The 20,062-nt window shown below is 56.8% G+C and overlaps 1 protein-coding gene across 9 annotated transcripts; it reads left to right on the forward strand.

Moving 5' to 3' along the window:
• Positions 1–408: 408 nt before the first annotated feature.
• Positions 409–18,721, forward strand: ADAMTS10 (ADAM metallopeptidase with thrombospondin type 1 motif 10). 9 transcript variants are annotated; one of them, XM_053911402.1, is made up of 26 exons: positions 409–522; positions 2,617–2,677; positions 3,863–4,084; positions 4,316–4,662; positions 5,016–5,172; positions 6,112–6,329; positions 7,731–7,814; positions 7,906–8,051; positions 8,465–8,508; positions 8,655–8,760; positions 8,853–8,999; positions 9,194–9,335; positions 12,127–12,234; positions 12,512–12,657; positions 12,747–12,810; positions 13,726–13,828; positions 14,078–14,211; positions 14,301–14,424; positions 15,228–15,308; positions 15,382–15,545; positions 15,633–15,759; positions 15,847–15,976; positions 16,332–16,536; positions 16,805–16,981; positions 17,057–17,216; positions 17,640–17,967. In XM_053911402.1, the coding sequence occupies exons 3-26, from the start codon at positions 3,997–3,999 to the stop codon at positions 17,765–17,767; spliced, it is 3,330 nt and encodes a 1,109-aa protein (XP_053767377.1). In that variant the 5' UTR covers positions 409–522; positions 2,617–2,677; positions 3,863–3,996; the 3' UTR covers positions 17,768–17,967. The 9 variants fall into 9 exon arrangements, with proteins under 9 accessions (XP_053767377.1, XP_053767376.1, XP_071075340.1 ...); XM_053911401.1 differs by having other exon boundaries at positions 3,898–4,084; XM_071219239.1 differs by having other exon boundaries at positions 3,898–4,059.
• Positions 18,722–20,062: the final 1,341 nt, after the last annotated feature.

Below are 20,062 nucleotides of genomic sequence, written 5' to 3' on the forward strand. Positions count from 1 at the left end.
CGCACCCCATTCCTTCTCAGGACCCCGACCCGATTTGCTCCCTCCTCCCCCAAGCCCCCCCACTTCCTCTGCCTTTTCCAGTCAATCTTCCCCCTCCCCCAATCATTCGGGTCCCCCTTTTCTCTGGGTCCCGTTACCCCCACCCAATTCTCCCTCCCTCCCCATTCCCCTTACAGTCTTTCTCCCCTCCTCCCACCCCCGCCCACTTCACCCCTCTCGGCCCACCTCCTCCCTCCCCGCACCCTAGCCCCCTAGCCTCCCCACCTCCACGGCGCCAGGCCAGGCGGGGCGCCGGAGCTCCCGGGTCCCTGGCTCTGGCCCAGCCCACGGCCCTGGGCGGGGCTCTGGCGACGCGCGCTTTGGGGGGTTTTTTATAACCCTGGCCGGCTGCTCAGGAAGTGCCGTCCCAGCGCCCCCTCCCCCGGCCACGCCGCGCGCTCTCCCTCCTCCTCCCCGCGCCCGGCCGGCGAGACGGCGGCGGAGTCGCGAAGGAGGCCCCGGCGGGCGGGCGGGCGGCCGCGGGTAAAGGCGCGGGGCTCTCGGGCTGGGAGGGGTGCATGGCTTAGGGGAGGTGTGCCCGCGTCGGGTGGGGCGGTCGTGGCCATCCTGCTGCTGTGGGGGCTGTGTCGGTGTGCGATGTTCCTAAGTGTGCGAGACACTGAGTTCAAGTGAGCGCCTTGTCGTGGGGTGTGTGTGCTGTGTGCATGTAGACATCCACGTATATGTAAATACGTGAGTCCCTGCATGTCTGTGAGTCTGCACGGAAATGTGTGTGTGATTATGTGAGGCATTGTGTGTCGAAGTGTGAATGTAAGCCAGCCTGTGGGCATCATGTCTGCTGTGTGTCTATGCCTAGATGAGTGTGTCTCCAAACAGCCGAGTTTGTGAGTTTGTCTCCGGGTGTGTCTGAGTGTAACAATGTGTAAATGCCTGTATGTAAGTGCGTCTGCGGTGTGTGTCAAGGTTTGTGGGACTTGGTGACTGTCCCTGGTCTGATGTGTGTGAATGAGTGTGTGCATGTCTGTGTGTGTCAGCCAGGTGTGTTTGTGTGTCTGTTTGGGTTGTCTCTGTGTGTGTGTGCACATAGGGCTAGGGAGTGTATAGTTGTGTCTCTGGTGTATGATTATGTACTGAGTGTGGGGGGGGATCCTTTGTGGGTCTGTAGTATCAGATTGTTGGTCCCCAGCTGTGCAGGTGTGATCACCCACAAGTGTGTGTGTTGCTGCCAGTGTGCATTTGTGTGTCCGGGTGTAAGCATGGCGCCGCCCACTTCCCCAGAGTTGGTCCTCCAGGCCGCAGCCTTCTGTCTCAGGGTGTCTCCAGCCCTTCCGGCTCCAGGCCTTTAATTAGTGGCTGGTTAGGGGGACCCACTGGGCTGTGGGGAGGGTAGGGTGGGTTAGTGGACAGCCAGCCTTTGTCTGCTGGCCTTGCAAGGTTGCCCAGTCAGATGTGCAGTGTCTGGAGGCAGCTGGCAGCCTGGGCAGCCCAGGTCTTGGCCTCACAGGGAGGCCCAGCAGCCCGGTCCTCCTAGCTGGCCCAGGAGGTCTGGGTGTGGAGCCACGGGTCCCTGCAGGATCCTAGGGAGGGGAGGGAGCCTCTGTTTCCTGGCCTTTTCCGCCGACATTTCCTCCTCCAGCTGCTGGCAGCACCACCCCCCAACACACACACCCGCTAGCTGCCTCCCTCCAGCCTTCTGGGAGGAGGGACTGGGGGTTTGACCTGGGTATACACACAGCCTCACAGAGTCACATGGGCACACACCACGCTCACAGTCACACCCATACAGTCACACTCCTGCAACCACACATACCACAATAGATCCCCTGCTGACATCTGTTGTCCCCAGCCAGGCTCAGGTCCTGGAATCCCCATCCCCACACAGCCTCATATCCCCCTCCAGACCCATGACCCTCTAGTGGCCCCACCAGTGCCCAGGCAGGTCACACTTCCCAGCCACTGGGGGACTGGGCCACTGCCCCAGGTGATCTCCCCGTGTCCCACAGGCCCCCCTCCTTACTCCCCCTGCCTCTACCTCCACCCACTCATGCCCATACTGTCCCCCACACCCCACCTGAACCTGAACCAGAAGCACAGAGGAGTATGAGGTTGTTGGGAGGAGGAGCTCAGCCTCAGAACAGTGGTGAGGATTTGGAGGAGGTGGGCAGAGAGGCAAAAAGACAGGGCAGCCAAGACAAGAACCACAGAGCCATTTAGGGAGGAAGATGCAGCACCACTGGGGGAAGGAGGAGAGGGACAGGAGTGCTGGGGGGGTGGTCCAGCCTCACTTGCAGTGAAAATGTTGCCACCTTGGCATGGGGAAGGGCCTTTAAGGCAGGAGGGAGTCCAGGGGAGCCCACCCAGGAAGGGCTTTGATCCCAGAGCTGGCCAAGGCCTCTCAGGCTGAGACAGGGTTGAGGAGGCTATGGGAAAAGAGGGGGAGGCAGAACAGGGCAGGAGGGAGCTTTGGTGGGGGGAGGTGCTGGGAAAGAGAAAGGATGAAATCCAAGAGGAGGTTCACCAGGGCCAGAGAGAAGGGCAGCATTTTCTCAGTGACCCCTTAACTCTAGACCTAGCCCAGCTCCTCCTCAATACCCTCTCCCTGTCCATGCTCTGAAGAAGAAACTGAGGCTGACCCACAGGGATCCCCCATCGTGGCAGTAATGGAAGCCCCCATAAGGTAAATAAAAACACCAAAAAAACATCAGCCTAGCTGAAAGGAGCAGCTGGGTCACAGGGTTCCAGAGAGTGAGGTCCCCATCACTGGGGGTATCCAAGCATAAGCAGGGATGTTGGTTTCTAAGTCAGTATCTTAGAGAAAACCTGGCTCCATCCCTCTGAAGCTGAACTGCCCTGTTTGGGGATCGGCTTCCAGACTTGGCCAGGCTGCAAAGAAAACAAGACAGTGTGTGATTAAGGGGGAGGAGGGTGGAGACAGGAGGGGCAGGAGGACTTGGCACAGAGTGGTGGCCCAAAGTGGTGTCTGTGTCAGGCTGGCCAGGGGCAGATACCAGAGGAAGCCTGGAGCTCCCAGAAAGAATCCTAAGGGAGAGGAAGCAGGACTGAGGGCCGAGCTGGATGGGTAAGGTGGGAGAGGGGCCACAGAGACCAGTGCCATGCTACAAGGGACTCCAGCTTGGCTGGCAGGGTAAACAGTGTTACCTGTGGGCAGAGCATCCAAAGGTAGAGCCCCTCACCCCAAAATGGTGGGGTGGGGAGGGAGGTGTGAGCACGGGCCTCAGGTTTCATCTGGGGTAAAACCTCACACTGACCTGCCTTCAAGTGTGTCCCTCGCCAGCCTCCCAGGGCAGGCCCCTGCATGTGAGCCTTTGTGGTCCTGGATCCACAGAAAACCCCTCCCTGCCTCTGGGCCTTTGATCCTGCTGTTCTCTGCCTGTCTCTTTCTTCCCGTTTCTTCTCATCCTTCACACCTCTGCTTCTGAGCCTCCCCATTATTTCTTCTAGAGAAAGTGTCACATCTGAACTATTCTTGTTTGTCTCTTTATTTACTTGTCTGTCATCTCTCACTCCCTGGAGACTAAACCCCCAAAAAGGGAAGATAGGGATTGTGTCCCTGTCATGCAGCCTTTACCTAATGAATGGATCCTCTCAAAAATGAAGTAAAGTGGTATGAAACTGATCAGGCCTATAGTGGGCACATAGTAGGTGCTCATGGAACCAAGACCCTACATGTCCTAGAGGGTAGGGAGGATAGGGCCTGAGGAGATACTGTGTAATGAAATGCATTTGGAATCTTCCAACTAGGGGAAATACCTTGCACCTCTTCGAGGCTGGGAGTGAGGAGCTACAGGTCCCCCCCGTCAACCTGGTGAGGGACCTTGGCAGTGTCTGTGCTTGACTGCAGGATCCAGCCCCACTGACCCGGCTCCTCCCTCCCAGGAGCCCAGTGATGCTGCCCAGGCTGTGAACAGGAAAGGCGGCGCTGTGGGGGCTGCCGGCAGCCAGGGCTCGGGAGAGACATGTGGACACGTGGCCTCTATGGCTCCTGCCTGCCAGATCCTCCACTGGGCCCTTGCCCTGGGGCTGGGCCTCACATTCGAGGTGACACATGCCTTCCGGTCTCAAGGTAGGGGTGGTCCAGGGGTGGCAGTGGGGAGGGAGCAAGGAGCTAAGGTGGGATCAGTGAGACTGCAGCCAAAGTTTAGGGGGTGGGGGAGGCCCTGAGGTCAATAAGTCCAGACTCTTGCAGCTGATTACCTAGATTCAGGAGCCACTGAGGCTAGCATCACATGCCAGGCAGCCAGGACTTGGGGCCCCTTCCCCAGGCCCACCCTAGGCCTCTGACCCTCGCCCACAGATGAGTTCCTGTCCAGTCTGGAGAACTATGAGATCGCCTTCCCCACCCGAGTGGATGACAATGGAGCACTGCTGGCCTTCTCGCCTCCTGCCCCCCGGAGGCAGCGTCGGGGCACAGGGCCTGCAGCAGAGTCCCGCCTCTTCTACAAGGTGGCCGCGCCCAGCACCCACTTCCTGCTGAACCTGACCCACAGCTCCCGCCTTCTGGCAGGGCACGTCTCTGTGGAGTACTGGACACGGGAGGGTCTGGCTTGGCAGAGGGCTGCCCGGCCCCACTGCCTCTACGCTGGCCACCTGCAGGGCCAAGCTGACAGCTCTCATGTGGCCATCAGCACCTGTGGGGGCCTGGTGAGCAGAGGATTCTGGGAGGCAGGGAGGAAATGCCCAAGAGTTTGGGAGTTAAGAAAAATACTTCTAAATGTAAGTCAGAGAGGAATCATAGTAGAGATATTTAAAGAATTTTGAGCTAATCAAAAGAATTAGTTAATTTAGGATGCAGCTAAAGCAGTACTTAAAGGAAAATGTATAGCCTTAGGTCAGGCTGAAATGTGATGAGCTGAACATCACCTTCAAAAGATTAGGAAAGGAATAGCAACCTAAACCCAGGAAGGTAGAAGGAACAAAATAAAGAGATAGGGCCCAGGGGTCCTGGGGTCCAGGACCTGATCCAAGGGCTCTGTCCCACTTCTCCCCACCTCCAGCATGGCCTGATTGTGGCAGATGAGGAAGAATACTTGATTGAGCCCCTGCAAAGTGGACCTAAGAGGGGCCGGGGCCCAGAGGAGAGTGGCCCCCACGTGGTGTACAAGCGTTCCTCCCTGCGTCACCCACATCTGGACACAGCCTGTGGAGTGAGAGGTACATCTGTCTTGGGATAGGCAAAGAGGTCACACATCTTTACCTTGAGGGAGAAGTAGGCAAGCTACCTAAGGGGAGGGGTGGCATCAGTCAGACAGCAAGGCAGTGGGGCAGAGGAACAGCCCATCCATCACTCTCATAGTCCAGTGGCCCTGCATAGTGAGACAGCTGGACAGGTGCTCAGGTGTAAAACTATCCATCTCCGGGATTCCTGTCTGATCAGACAGTTGAGCAGCAGGGTGGCTATAGCAGATACTTGAGCAGTTGCACAATTAAAACACCAGGCCTAAGAAGGGCTCAGCCACCTTTTAGAAGGTCAGATTCACAACCAGACTTGCAGGAGAACAGCTGTACTACCAGACATTTAGGAGATGGGAGAGTAAAGAAGCTAAACAGTATCAAAACATTTACCCGGACGATCATACAGCTAGAAAACTATGGCTGTCCGGTGGAAATGCAGTGCTCTAGGACATGCAGTGAGTTGTGTGGTTGGAAACCCTGGCAGACACACAACCACAGTCAGTTGTACAAACAGAAAAATGGATGGTGTCACAGGTAGGTGGCCAGTGGACAGTCAGGCTAGAGTACAGCTGGGTGGTACCATCAAAAAGCAGCTGGTTCTACAGTCACACCATTCCAGCAGCAAGTCCAGCTGCTGCACACAAACACTCAGGTAGTGGGATTGCCAGGAAGTTGTGTAGTCATACTGGTTATCGTGGGATGCTGGGCAGCTATTCAACCAACCAGTTTGGCAGTGGGGCAACCACATCATTGGAGAACCAGACATCCAGGAAAGGGTGCATTTCTAGAACCTGATGTGGTACAACCAGAATACCCAAAAGAACAAGATATTTGACAGTCTGTCAGGCAGGCGAACCAGCAGACAGGGAATTGGACCAAAGGAGCTATCGATGTATTGACCAGAAATTCTCCAACCAGATGAGAAACCATGGAAGGGGCGGCCATGGTGGCTGCGCACCCTGAAGCTGCCACCTGCCTGGCCACTGAGCAATGAAACAGAGCGCAGCCAGCTGGGCCTGAAGCGTTCAGTCAGCCGAGAACGCTATGTGGAAACCCTGGTGGTGGCCGACAAGATGATGGTGGCGTACCACGGGCGCCGAGATGTGGAGCAGTATGTGCTGGCCATCATGAACATTGTAAGTGCCTCCCCCTCCCTGGGGACGAAGCCCAGAGAGCCTGGAGCCTGCAGACATCAGGAAAAGGAGTGTCACCATCCCACCCCCGGCTTCTGGCCTGAGGCTAGAGAAACAGAAGGGAAGGGGCAGGGCGAGAAAGGAGGCCTGCATAGCACAGTGCTTAGGAGCAGGACTCTGGAGCCAGCCAGCCTGGGCTGAAATCCCGGCTCTGCCACTTTTTAGCTACATGCCCTTGGACAAATGACTTCACCCCTGCCTTGGTTAACTCATGTAAAATGAGGGTAGTGATAGGACGACCCACTTCATAAGACTAAGGTGGATGCAGTGAACTGATAAAGTACTTAGGACAGTGCTTGGGACACAGTAGGGAATGCATAATTGTTTGCTATATAAAAATTAGCATGCAGCTTGCAGGTACTTGTTGAGGTTACCAGTACACACATGGGCTCACATCAGTATATGTGCAGAGTTCTCGCTCCAACAGCTACCTGTGCGTTCACACAGCTGACCTCGCTGGCCCACACTGAGATATACGCAATGCCCATACTAGATCTCAAGACTATAGCTCTCTGAGCCTCAGTTTCCCCCTCAGTAAAATGGGGTTATAATAGTATCTACAGCAGGGCATAAGAGTTGGTGGGTGGGGGGGGAGCTAGGTAGAGCACTTCGCACACAATAAGGGTTTGATGAGCGGTGCTTCCGTCTCACTGAAGCAAAAAGGGGAAGAAAAAGTTTAGCAGACAGATGGCCCAATACATTGATCTGCCATTATATCGGATTCCACTACTTTCTGCCTCAGCCCTGCCTCCCTCCTTCCCTTGGGTTTTCAAAGTTTCCTAAAATCTGCCAGGGTCTCCATGGGTTTACTCGTGGGGCAGTGATGTCCTAGGGCTCCGAGGTCACTGTATCATTTGTGCCCACTCACCCCGGGCCACTTCTTCTGTCCTTCCGACCACTGTCTGTAGAGCTTCCTTCCCCACACTTTCACCTTTCTGTGGTGATGCTCACATCTTTCAGGCCACCTCTGGGCAGACACATGGGAGGCAGTCCAGGAATTGGCAGGGGAGGGATGAAGGACAAAAAGATGGACTAGCTGAGCGAGGGTGAGTTAGAAAGAAACATACTGGCAAGCAAGCAGTGCTTTGCAGGCAGTCTTACCAGACCTGAACCCCATTTATGACACCTACCAGCAGTGTTTCCTAACCTCTCTGAGCATCAGTTTGTTCATCCGCAAAATGGGAATGATCACAGCACCTACTCATGTGAAGATAAATGCACAGGCTTAGCCTGAGGTCGGGCATACAGTAGGTGCTTGATTAAAGTAAGCTATTGTCATTGTTTTTCTGTTTGCTACTCTGGGCCCCTCTTAAGACCCCGTTTCTCTTGTTTCTTGGAGGTCAGGTTGCCAAACTTTTCCAAGACTCAAGTCTGGGAAACATCGTTAACATCCTGGTAACTCGGCTCATCCTGCTCACAGAGGACCAGGTGTGGGAGCCCCACCCCTTCCCCAGCACCCCAGTGCTGCCCACCCTCTCCAGGGTGGCTCACCCATGCACCTCATTCTGTCCATCCTCAGCCCACTTTGGAGATCACCCACCATGCCGGGAAGTCACTGGACAGCTTCTGTAAGTGGCAGAAATCCATCGTGAACCGCAGCGGCCATGGCAACGCCATTCCGGAGAACGGTGTGGCCAACCATGACACAGCGGTGCTCATCACGCGGTGAGGGGTGGGGAGGGCTCCAAGACTTGGGCCAGGGGAACCAGTGGTCCCAGGGACCATCCAGGTCCAAGCAGGGTATCACCTGCTAGATGGAGAGGCTGGGACTATTCAGCTACTGCCCCCCTGGCAAGCCAGAGATGGGAGGGGCAGCTGGGAGCCTGAGAACATGGGGAGGTGGGTATTGGGCCACTTGAGTGCTGATGCACTCCTTCACTCAGTCAGTCAGTCAGTCAGTCAGTCACTCGTACATCCCAGTGTCCCCAAGGCCAGCTGGGGACATAGAGCATAAGGCTTTGTGTGAGAGGCAGGCAGTGCCTCTCAGGCAGAACTTAACCCCCAGCAACAGGCATGGTGGCTTCATCAGGGCTTAGGGAGGCTACCCAGCCTCCTCATTGTCCCCTCTCCTTCCACAGCTATGACATCTGCATCTACAAGAACAAACCCTGTGGCACACTAGGTACCCATGCCCCCTAGGTTTCACACATCTGTGAAGGCAGTGGGCTGGGTGGCCCTGGCCCTGGTGGGGGTGGGGACCTGGCAGGGTGGATGGACTGGCCAGCACAGCCCTGAGCCCCAGCCCCACCCCACATGACCACTTCCCAGGCCTGGCCCCTGTGGGAGGGATGTGTGAGCGAGAGAGAAGTTGCAGCATCAATGAGGACATTGGCCTGGCCACAGCATTCACCATTGCCCATGAGATCGGACACACGTGAGGCCAGGGGCCATGGGAAGGGGAGGACAGTGGGGAGTGCGGGTGGCAGGCGCCTCAGCACCAGGCAGAGCCAACACTCCTCTCCACAGGTTTGGCATGAACCACGATGGCGTGGGGAACAGCTGCGGGGCCCGGGGCCAGGACCCGGCGAAGCTCATGGCCGCCCACATCACCATGAAGACCAACCCTTTTGTGTGGTCATCCTGCAGCCGCGACTACATCACCAGCTTTCTGGAGTGAGGATGGAGCCACCTGTCCTGTCCAGAGGCTCCCACTCAGGCCACAGGGCCGGTCCCCTGAAAGTCAGGGCTACCTCTGAGAAGGGTTGTTGTTGCCCACAGGGCTGTTCCCTGGGACCCTACCCAGACGGACCCCCTGAGTTCTTGGCCTGCAGCCCCCCAGCATGACAGCTGCTTTCCTCTTGCCACAGCTCAGGCCTGGGGCTCTGCCTGAACAACCGACCCCCCAGACAGGACTTCGTGTACCCAACCGTGGCACCAGGCCAGGCCTACGACGCAGATGAGCAATGCCGCTTCCAGCATGGAGTCAAATCGCGTCAGTGTAAATACGGGGTAGAGAGAGCCTTCCTGCTTTCCTTCCTGGGAGGGGAGGGGCCGCAGGGGGGCAATTCTACACAGGTACCTCCACCTCGGGCAGTGGGGTTGGGACAGCCGGGAAGGGGAGAGAGCCCCATGGGGCTGGGGGCACAGAGGGACCTGGGGTTATACAAATATCACAATCAGACAAGCTTTGGGGCAAGAACTGGACCTCCTGTCTCTCCTGTCCCCTGATTTGGGGGCTGGGCCGGGGAGAGCCTGGGAGCCACCTTCTGTGGAGCATAGCAGGTTGCAGTGGGACTGAAGTCCCAAGAGCCCTAAATGGGCCATTTTTAACCCAACATGCAGACTTGGTGGAAATAGCTTCCCTGGGGAAGAACCATTTTCCCCACTTGGCAAAGAACTGGACATAGCCTTCCAGGGACACCCTGTCTGTACTCCCCACATCCCCTACCAACAGAACTCCTGGCCCCAGTCCTTGGCTGGACAAGCTCTGAGCCTCCCGACCACTCTCCAGCTCTTTCCTGAGATTAACACTCAGCTCCCAAAGCCCCATCTGTGCAGAGGGAAGTGAGCTGGGGTCGTGCTCCCAGCTCCCCCCAGGCAGCTGAAAGCCTACTGGCTTCCAGCTTCAGCCACCAGGGCCACCAGTTCAGCTGAGGTCTGCCCCTCTACTGCCCACCTCCCCATATCCCAGTACTTTACACCCTCCAGACTCACAAGCTCAGAGTTTGCAAGGCCATGTCCAAGCTAAGGCCATATTAACTCAAAAGGGGCAGGAGGCAGCTGTTAAAATGCCCTTGCTTCATTTCAGTGCAACACAAGGAGGTAAACCCTGAATCAGTTTATATGTAATTGACGGTACTCTCTCGCCCCCACACCCTAACTAACTGGTAAGGACAGCACCCTCTAATGAATTCCAAAAGGATTCTGAAACTACCCTGAGCATCTGCTGTGCCCCAGGTATCCTAACAATAATGACAATGGTTGGTATTTCTGAGCATTCACTATATGCTAAGTATGTAATGTGCGTCATCTCATTTAAGCTCTTGATGATCCTGTTATCCCCACACTACAGATGAAGAGACTGAGGCATAGGGAGGGTGCCTTTCCCAGAGTCACAGTTGGAGAACATGGCAGAGCTGGGATTTGAATCCAGGTCTCTCTATGACTCCAAATTTTATAAAGGGGTTGGGGAGGGGAGGAAGTGCCAGAATATCAAGCACAGACCAGTGCTAGCTGTAGGTTGGATTGACTCATTTTTCCAAGGAGCTTTTTCCTGGCCCTCCTGGCAAAGGGGTGTTGTTGGCTGCATGTAAATTGGTTCATATGTGTAAGGAGCTGTGCTTACCTAGTGTCTGGTCCAGAGATAGCTGAGGTCATTGTTACTCAATAACAGGACATTCATGCAAGCCCCTTCATATCTACCCTGTCACATGCCTCTCAGCCTTTTATGGAGGCAAGGTCCATTTTGTTGATGAGGAAACTGGCCCAGAGAAGGCAGGTGTGTTGCAAGTGAGTGGTGGGGGTGAAGCATCCACATATTCCAGTGTGCCCTAGTGGGGAGGAGGGGAAATGGGACTGGAATAGGCTTCAGAGGTGTCAGAAGTGGGATTGAGCATGTGATATTTTTGTAAATGGCCAGGAGGACACAGCCAGGTGAAGCCAGAAGACCAGGCTGAGTTTTTAGCTGAAAAGTATCCTATGCAGGGGTAGAAGGCAGAAACCCTGGAAGATATTTGTAGGAGCAGGTCTCACAACAACGCTCCAAATTTTTCACATGTGTGCAGGTGTCTCGCAGAAGCTGACCCAGAAAAGGTCCCTTCCTACAGCTATTGTGTGGTCCAATCCCAAATCTTCAAAGCTTGGAAGGATTATGTTCGAAGAGGAGATTACATGTGCTTATAAAAAGGAGATTGAAGGATTTCCTCTTCACAGGGGAACATTCTGGGAGGTGGGGCAGGGTGTAAACTAGAGAGTCTAAGATTTGTCCACACCTGGACCCAGGGGATCTTGTCCAGGAATGTTACCCTGGACCTAAAAGCCCAGAGGGACTTCCTGGGGCTGGTACAGGACTTGCTGTTAGGTCCTGGCCCAGCCCAAGCAGGATTCAGACAGCAAAAAAGGGTTTGCTTTTTCATTGGTGGAAGCAGAAGGACATCCCACACAGGCCCAGCCTGGCAGGTCTTCTCCCACCTTCCACAGTTGAAAGCCTTTGGGAACTTTCCCAGTTTAGGTGAGGGGAACAAAGAGAACTACCCACTGGAAAAAAGTTGGAGATGAGCCCCTTGACCTGAGCCATCATCCAGGCCTGATTTTTCAAAACCACTGCTCTTGAGGGGGGTTGCTTTACCCATCCCAAAAAGGAATCCAGAATCCTTCCTCTTCATTCCTTGGCAAATCCCACGTTTCCTTCTGGAAATTCAGGAGGTGCCAGGGGCTGAACTGAAAAGGGGTTACATCATAGACCCCTCAGTCAAAGGTCTGGGTTAGTAATCAAGAGGCCCTTTAGTAGCTGCACAGTCTTCAGCAAATGACCTTGCCTTTCTGAGCCTTGGTTTTCTTGCAGTAAAATTGGGATTATGATGCTGGAGGGGATTTATGACACATGGGTGTTCAATAAGTGTAGCACATATGTAGGCAGAGAGGAGGTCCCAGGCCATGACCTGCTCGAGTGTCCAAGATTTCTTGAGGCCCAGTAGAGGAGCGTTGGGGGCCCACTGCCCAGCACGCCTCCTGAGTACACCCACCCCCGCTCCAAGGGAGGAGGAAGAGGGTGAGCTTGAGCAGATATCTTGGCCCTCAGGAGGTCTGCAGTGAGCTGTGGTGTCTGAGCAAGAGCAACCGGTGCATCACCAACAGCATCCCAGCCGCGGAGGGCACGCTGTGCCAGACGCACACCATCGACAAGGGGGTGAGAGATGCTCTGGCCAAGGCCCCGCCCCTGGCCTGAGTCCACACCCCCACACCTCAAACAGCGCTCTCCATGAACGTTGTCTGGCTCCCTGGCTACAGCCCTATGCCACCTGACTGTATCCCAGTCCTCGGATCTCACCCCTGTCCTCCTATTTCAGCCCCCATTCCAGGGGGTGCTGAGAGACCCCTGGCTGAGTGGGAGGGGCATGCAGGAATGAGCACCAAGCCCCTGAGAGCCAAGCAAGCTGGGCTCACCTCTCCTATCCCACCCACAGTGGTGCTACAAGCGGGTGTGCGTCCCCTTCGGGTCACGGCCTGAGGGCGTGGATGGGGCCTGGGGCCCGTGGACCCCATGGGGTGACTGCAGCCGGACTTGTGGGGGTGGCGTGTCCTCCTCCAGCCGTCACTGCGACAGCCCCAGGTCAGTCCTCAGGACAGCCAGCAAGGAGATGGAAGGGGCTCCCCTACTCCCCCTGCCCCATTTCTCTCATGTCCCCCTACCCTTTCCAGGCCCACCATTGGGGGCAAGTACTGCCTGGGTGAGAGACGACGGCATCGCTCCTGCAACACGGACGTGAGTCCCCCTAAGCCAGGTCCCTGGGAATAAAAGAGGCACAAGATGCCACTGCTGGCCACCTGCGGGCCTTCTCCCTCCCCTGCCCCTCTACTTGGGCCACCCACCCAGTTCCCCCCTCGAAACTCCCCAGGGATCTGGCTCCTTTCAACTCTTGCAGTAGATGACTCTCCCACCTTGAATACTTGTTTGGCCACCACCACCCTCTCCCTTCATAGCCCAATTTCCCCAAAGAGCCCTGCCTGCCCCAAAGCTGTCACTGAGCTCCCTGTCACCAAACCCAGTAGCCACGTTTGCGGTCTCTGCTTGTGCCGTCTTCTGACCAGGGACCACTGGCCTCCTCGCCTGCATCCCAGTGTCCTACACTCCCAGCCCCTCCTAGCCTGCAATTTCTTGTCTCCTTTTCTCAGCTTCTCTACTGCCCCTTTTTTAACGCTGGGGTTCTCCCTGTCTTGTCCTGGGTGTAAACACATCTTATGTGCACACACCCAATAGGCACAAGGGGGCGCTAAGAGGGGAGAGCTTTTGAGTGAGGGGTGGGCTACTATCTCTAAGGAGTCCACATGCCCTTCACACTCACAAAGAGCTGGGCACCTTCCCCAGCTTGCCTTGCTCCTTTCTAGGTCCGTTCTCTCAAGAAAGGCCCCAGGGTCTGACACTAGAAACCCAAGCACCACCCCAGCTTGCACCTGACATCTAATATCACCTAGTCTCATCTCAGATGCACCTGTCCCTCCAGCCCACTGTCTGGATTTAGCCCAAGCCATCACCCAGTCCTTCACAGCCTCCTCCCCACCTCCAGCCTCACTCCTCCAGCCCATCTCTGCTCCGAGCAGTAGCTCTTTGCCCTGGGCTCTGCCCTAACTCCATCCCTGGACACCTGGCCTCCCTCCCTCTCCCGTCTCGTGCCCCCAGGACTGTCCCCCTGGCTCCCAGGACTTCAGGGAAATGCAGTGCTCTGAATTTGACAGCATCCCCTTCCGTGGAAAATTCTACACATGGAAAACGTACCGAGGAGGTGAGCCGGGGGCTCAGGAGGCCACGGGAGCATCCAACAGCAGGTGGATAGAGCATCATGGGTCAGCCCTGAGCCCTCCCCTCATGCAAGAGTGCCAGACGGGACACTGGGAACCCCTATTCCTTCTGCCTAGCCTGCCCAGTATTCTTGAATCTGGGGTCTGTCCCTCTTGGCCTCCCTTGCCCCAGGGAGCAAGCAGGGAGCCCCAGGGCCTCCTGGCCCTTGGTATAATGGGCCCATGCCCCCCAGGGGGCGTGAAGGCCTGCTCACTCACCTGCCTGGCAGAAGGTTTCAACTTCTACACGGAGAGGGCAGCAGCCGTGGTGGACGGGACACCCTGCCGCCCAGACACAGTGGACATTTGTGTCAGCGGCGAGTGCAAGGTGGAGGGGACTCCCAGAGAGAGGGAAGGGGGTGGGGGACTGGGGAGATGGACACTCACTGACACCCCCCCCACCACTGCCCTCCCTAGCACGTGGGCTGCGACCGGGTCTTGGGCTCTGACCTTCGGGAAGACAAGTGCCGAGTGTGTGGGGGTGACGGCAGTGCCTGCGAAACCATCGAGGGGGTCTTCAGCCCGGCCTCACCAGGGGCCGGTGAGATACACCCCCCTGCACTGCCACACTCCCCACTGGGCTGAGGGCAAAGCTGGCCCCCACCACAGTAGTCAAGATTAGAAAATTCTCAGGCCCAGGGACCCAGTGGAGTGTTGAGACCCAAAAAAGTCTTGGGGGACCCAGAGATGCCCCAGATCAAGGTCAAGGACTGGCCTGGGCTCTGGAGCCTAAATCTTGGTAATTAACATGTCCAAGAGGGTGGGAACCAAAATTTCTCCCCACCCCCATACAGGGGACCTCCTGCCCAAGTGTGGTTCAGGAGACAGTGGGAGTCCAGGCAGATTAACCAGAATTTGGGACACAGGTGGGCAGGGACGGAGGATTCCCAGGAGCCCATGATCATCCAGGCTGTAAACTGTGAAGCCTACTGCGAACCCCACTCTGACGGCTAAAGCCATGTCACCCTGTGTGGGGCAGAGCCTCCACAGCACCCCCACCTTTCTGCCCAGGCCCAGACCTGCTGCTTGATGGAGAGAGAGAGCAGGGGTGAGGGTGGGGCAGACTGGACTATTTTGGTGGTTAGAGAGGCAGGAAAGTTTGTTTGCAATCCCAGCCTACTTCCTAGCTGTCAAACCTGGGCTTTGCTTCTCTGAGCTTCAGTTTTGTTCTCTGTAAAATGGGTATAATGATAATCTACTTCCCAGGGCTGGAGCTGGGGACACAGTATGAGGTCCCTATAAGCGTTTAGCACAGTAATGGTTAGCTGCTATCATCTGGGGTCACAGGAGGCGGGCAGGTGTGGGGGACAGGTCAAGTGGGTGACACCTAGCTTCACTGTCCAGGGTATGAGGAAGTCGTCTGGATCCCCAAGGGCTCCATCCACATTTTCATCCAGGACCTGAACCTCTCCCTCAGTCACTTAGGTGAGCTGGAGGGCAGGGGCAGAGGGCTGGGGGTCAGCTTGGCTGAGATTCTGACTCCTGTGCTACCCCTCAGCCCTAAAAGGGGACCAGGAGTCCCTGCTGCTGGAGGGGATGCCCGGGACCCCTCAGCCACACCGCCTGTCCCTGGCTGGGACCACCTTTCAGCTGCGACCAGGGCCAAATCAGACGCAGAGCCTAGAAGCCCTGGGACCCATTAATACATCTCTCATCGTCATGGTAATGGTGGAAGCAAAGTGCAGAGGACATATCATTGTGGGGACTCCAAGCCTGACTTCACTTTGATGCACTCCCTCCCCACCCCAGGTGCTGGCCCACACAGAGCTGCCTGCCCTCCGCTACCGATTCAACGCGCCTGTTACCCGCGATGCACTGCCCCCCTACTCCTGGCACTATGCACCTTGGACCAAGTGCTCTGCCCAGTGTGCTGGAGGTGAGGCCAGGTTGGGGCCAGGTGGAGCACTAGTCACCTGACCTTCTTGATGGGGCAGGGCTGAGCAGTCCTCTCACCCACCCCCAGGCAGCCAGGTGCAGGCTGTGGAATGCCGCAATCAGCTGGACAGCTCGGCCGTGGCCCCACACTATTGCAGTGCCCACAGCAAGCTCCCCAAGAGACAGCGCCCCTGCAACACAGAGCCCTGCCCGCCTGAGTGAGTACCCGCCAGCATGCAGGGTCGAGGTGACAAATACTGCAACGGCCTTGCTGCTGAGATCAGAGGAGGGAGTGGTCCCAGGATTGGGATGACAGTGTTCCCCAAGGTCGGGTCTGGGCTCTCCTGGAATCAGAGTCGGTGCTCCTGGTCAAGTGCAACTTAGCCACCTCCTCTTGGGGTGATGTGTCTTCCCACCCCAGTGTGGACACAGGGAGACGATGTTCCAAGTATGGGCTTCCCACTCGGTGTCGGCTCCATAGCAATGCTGGTTGCTGGGCAGAGGGAGGATATGCTAGAGCCCCAGGGTCAGGGTGCCCTGCTCTATACTCTCAGACCCCCGTGTCCCCCACAGCTGGGTTGTGGGAAACTGGTCACGCTGCAGCCGCAGCTGTGATGCGGGTGTGCGTAGCCGCTCCGTTGTGTGTCTGCGCCGCATGTCGGCTGCGGAGGAGAAGACGCTGGATGATAACGCATGCCCACAGCCGCGCCCACCGGTCTTGGAGGCCTGCCATGGCCCCGCCTGCCCGCCGGAGTGGACCGCTCTTGACTGGTCAGAGGTCAGCCACCCCTTCCCACCTTTGCCCAACCCACTTGCTGTGCAGCGCAGGGCGGGACATGGGTGCTGGGTGCCCGCTGAGGTACCGTCCCACCGCCATAGTCACCAGCCCCTTTCTCTAGCCCTAATGGACCATCCTGGACTGGTCCAAGGTTAGCCAGCCCCTCCTTGCCATCACTGGACCAGCAGCATCCTTCCCACTCCCTGTGCGCGTGGGGACAGGAGGGTGGAATGGCCCAATGAGCATGAAATGCCCCCTCCGACTGCAGTGCACCCCCAGCTGCGGGCCGGGCCTTCGACACCGCGTAGTCCTTTGTAAGAGCGCAGACCACCGCGCAACATTGCCCCCCGCACACTGCTTGCCTGCAGCCAAGCCGCCAACCACCATGCGCTGCAACTTGCGGCGCTGTCCCCCTGCCCGCTGGGTGGCAGGAGAGTGGGGCGAGGTAGGTGGGTGCCCCTGGGGGGTGGAAGCCAGGACAGGAGCGGCTGTGCAGTGGCTCATCCAAGATGCCCCACAGTGCTCTGTGCAGTGCGGCCTCGGGCAGCAACAGCGCTCGGTGCGCTGCTCCAGCCACACCGGCCAACCGTCATGGGAGTGCACAGAGGCCCTGCGGCCACCTGCCACACAGCAGTGCGAGGCCAAGTGCAACAGCACACCCCCCGGGGACAGTCCTGAAGGTATGTGGGGCAGGAGGCCAAGGGGCACCAGGAGAGTCCTGTCCAGAGGAAGCCACAGGAGAGTGTGGGGGTCCTGACCGTGGGCCAGAATCCTTCCCAACCACTGAAATGCCTTTTTGTCTCCTGCAGGCCAGTATCACTGTCCCCTCCCTGCAGACATTTATTAAGTGCCACTGTGTGCCAAGTATTTTAGGCACCTGATCCTTTTGGGGGCCCAGACTTGGGTCACTCCCCCAGCCACCTCCATGACCTTCAACTTATATTCACCTCCACCGATAGCATTATTTTCCTACTATTCTTTCTTTAAATCAGAGTTTTTAACCTATAGTATAATTGATGTCTTGGGCCACATGATTCTTTGTCGTGGGGCTGTCCTGTGCATTGCAGGATATTTAGCAGCATCCCTGACCTGTATCCCCACAGATGCCAGTAGGATCCCTTTCCACCAGTGGGGACAGACATCGCCAAACATCCCCTGGAGTGGGGCAAAGTCACATCCCCTAGAGAACCACTGCGTTAAATATACCCCCCCCTTTTTTTTTTCTATTTGAGTAAACTTTTTCGTAGCAATAGATTACTTAGGGGGGCACAGGAACCAAACTGCCTGGGTTCATCTTCCACCTCTTGCCTTCATTTTCTCCTCTGTCAGGGGGTAAAAAATATAGTCACTTGAGAGCGTGCTGCATTAGAGAGGTGGAATAAAATAATCCACGTGAAGCCCAGGGGCTCCAAGACCTGATTCCCACCCCGCTCCCACCCTCTGCAGAGTGCAAGGATGTGAACAAGGTCGCCTACTGCCCCCTAGTGCTCAAATTTCAGTTCTGCAGCCGAGCCTACTTCCGCCAGATGTGCTGCAAAACCTGCCATGGCCGCTAGGGGGCGCGCGGACCCCTGAGGCACAACTGAGCGCCGGCTTGGGAGGGGGTCGGGAACGGGTTGCAGCCGGCCAGCCTGAAGGAGTACAAGGGCAGGAGCTGGAAGTGAAAGGTTGAGATGGAGCCGGAAGTTATTTATTGGAAACCCCTGCAGGGCCCCAGGCTGGAAAATGGAATGAGGCTGACCATCCACAGGGCCCCTCCTCAGCCCCTTTCCCACTTCACAGTGAGACGCTCTCCAGGGTGGGTTGGAAGAGGGAACAACTATTTGACTTAGCGCCCTTTTCACCCACCCCTAGGGAGTCCCCCAAACTCCCCCATCTTTGATCGGAATATATACTGTGAAAAGTGGGGGTGGGGAAGGGAGTCAGTGGTGCCCTGACCCCCAGCACTGCCCTATCCCTTCACTCTGGGCTGGACGGGGTCTGTGTCTGCCATGAGGAAAAGGGGAAAGCACCACCTCCCTGATACCCTTCTCCTGACCATTCCAGCTACAGGGGTGGGTTAGAGGTGGGAAGACCACTTTGACCTTTGCCTGTCCCAGGGGATCCAACATCCAGGCAGCCCCGTCCTGGTGCTGCAGGCCCTGCCCTGGGGCCCACACACCCCTTGCCAGGAAGTGCTACATCAATAAAGCTCTGTCTTGTGTAGATTTCCGCACGTGGAGTGTGTGTGTCCCTGCCCCAGACTGGAAGCAGCCCCAGCAGCCTGGAAGGGGGCTTTTTACCAGACTAGAGCCCAGTGACCTTAGGACAGATATACAACTTCCTGGGGAGGCTCTTGAAGCCTCAGGGTCTGGCACCTGCCATCCTAGCCATCACACTCCTGGTCCCTCCACAAGCTCCAGCCGCATATGCCTTTGCTTGAGCTGTTTCCTCAGCCAGCTGTGCCCTTCCCTTCCCTCTTCACCCGGTCAACTCCAACTTACCCTGCAGTCTCAACATAAGGTTGCCTTCTCCCAGAAGCCTTCCTTTATGCTCCCAAAAGGTGGGGGTCCTCCTGCTGCCTGCTATTTACTCTGAGTGCTTGGAGGCATTTGCTGAGGTGTGCGGGTGCCAAACCAATCCCGTGGCCCATGTTCCCAGCAAGAGTTCCAGGGAGAAAGGAGTGCCTTCTCATCTGTGGCCATGAAGGGGCTATGGGCCCTGGCACCCCCAAGACAGGATGTTGTGCAGCCCTGGACCACAGGGGTAACCCGGCCCCCCCTGCCTCCCTGCCAGGCTTCCCCAGGGCCTCTGCCACCTCCTTGTTCTGTGGCACAGTGAGGTGACAACCTCTCAGAACTGCCATTTCTTCAAATATCTGGAGGAGACCAGTACATGGCCTGCTGATCTCCCAAAGTTCAGGCCATGAGTTCATACTTGATCAATCCAGCGTGTATCAGATGCTGGGGGGTTGGGGGGGCTCATGCACCTGTTTTATGAGAAAATGGGGCAACCCTGCAAGTAGCAGAGCTGGGGGTCATTAAATCCAGAGCTGACCTGCAAAGTGTGGGACCTGGCAGGAGTACCTGGCTCCTGGTCCCTCCACTCCCGTTGCCTTCCCCTGACACATACACACCTACTTACAAAAACTGTTCTGAAGGAAGGACCAACTGAGGCTGTGCTGGAAGCAGGTGTTTGTTCAGGGATGCCCAGAGAAGACACATGTCTGAAGTGGTTTTGTAGAGACCTGGGCAGCCCAAATGCTTCCTGGGGTCACCCTGAACAGAGCAGTCAGTCCTGCAGCCAGCTGACCTGCATGCTCCTTGCTGCAGCCCCTGTCACCAAGGAGTTGGAGAAGGGGACTTCTGGGGTCTGGCAGCAGCTGCCATCAATCCTTGACCTCTCCCTTCAGGCTCAGAGCCCCAAATAGCCAGCTCCCTCAGCTCTGCTAGCTGCAGGAGCTCCCTCCCCGCCCCCTGGGCCCAGCTTCCCTCCCCTGTAGCCACGGGCCCCTCCCACCAAAGGAAGTGAGAGGGGTCTGTTGTAA

This window comes from Desmodus rotundus, chromosome 9, assembly GCF_022682495.2.
Source record: "Desmodus rotundus isolate HL8 chromosome 9, HLdesRot8A.1, whole genome shotgun sequence".
In the NCBI taxonomy this organism is placed as follows: Eukaryota; Metazoa; Chordata; class Mammalia; order Chiroptera; family Phyllostomidae; genus Desmodus; species Desmodus rotundus.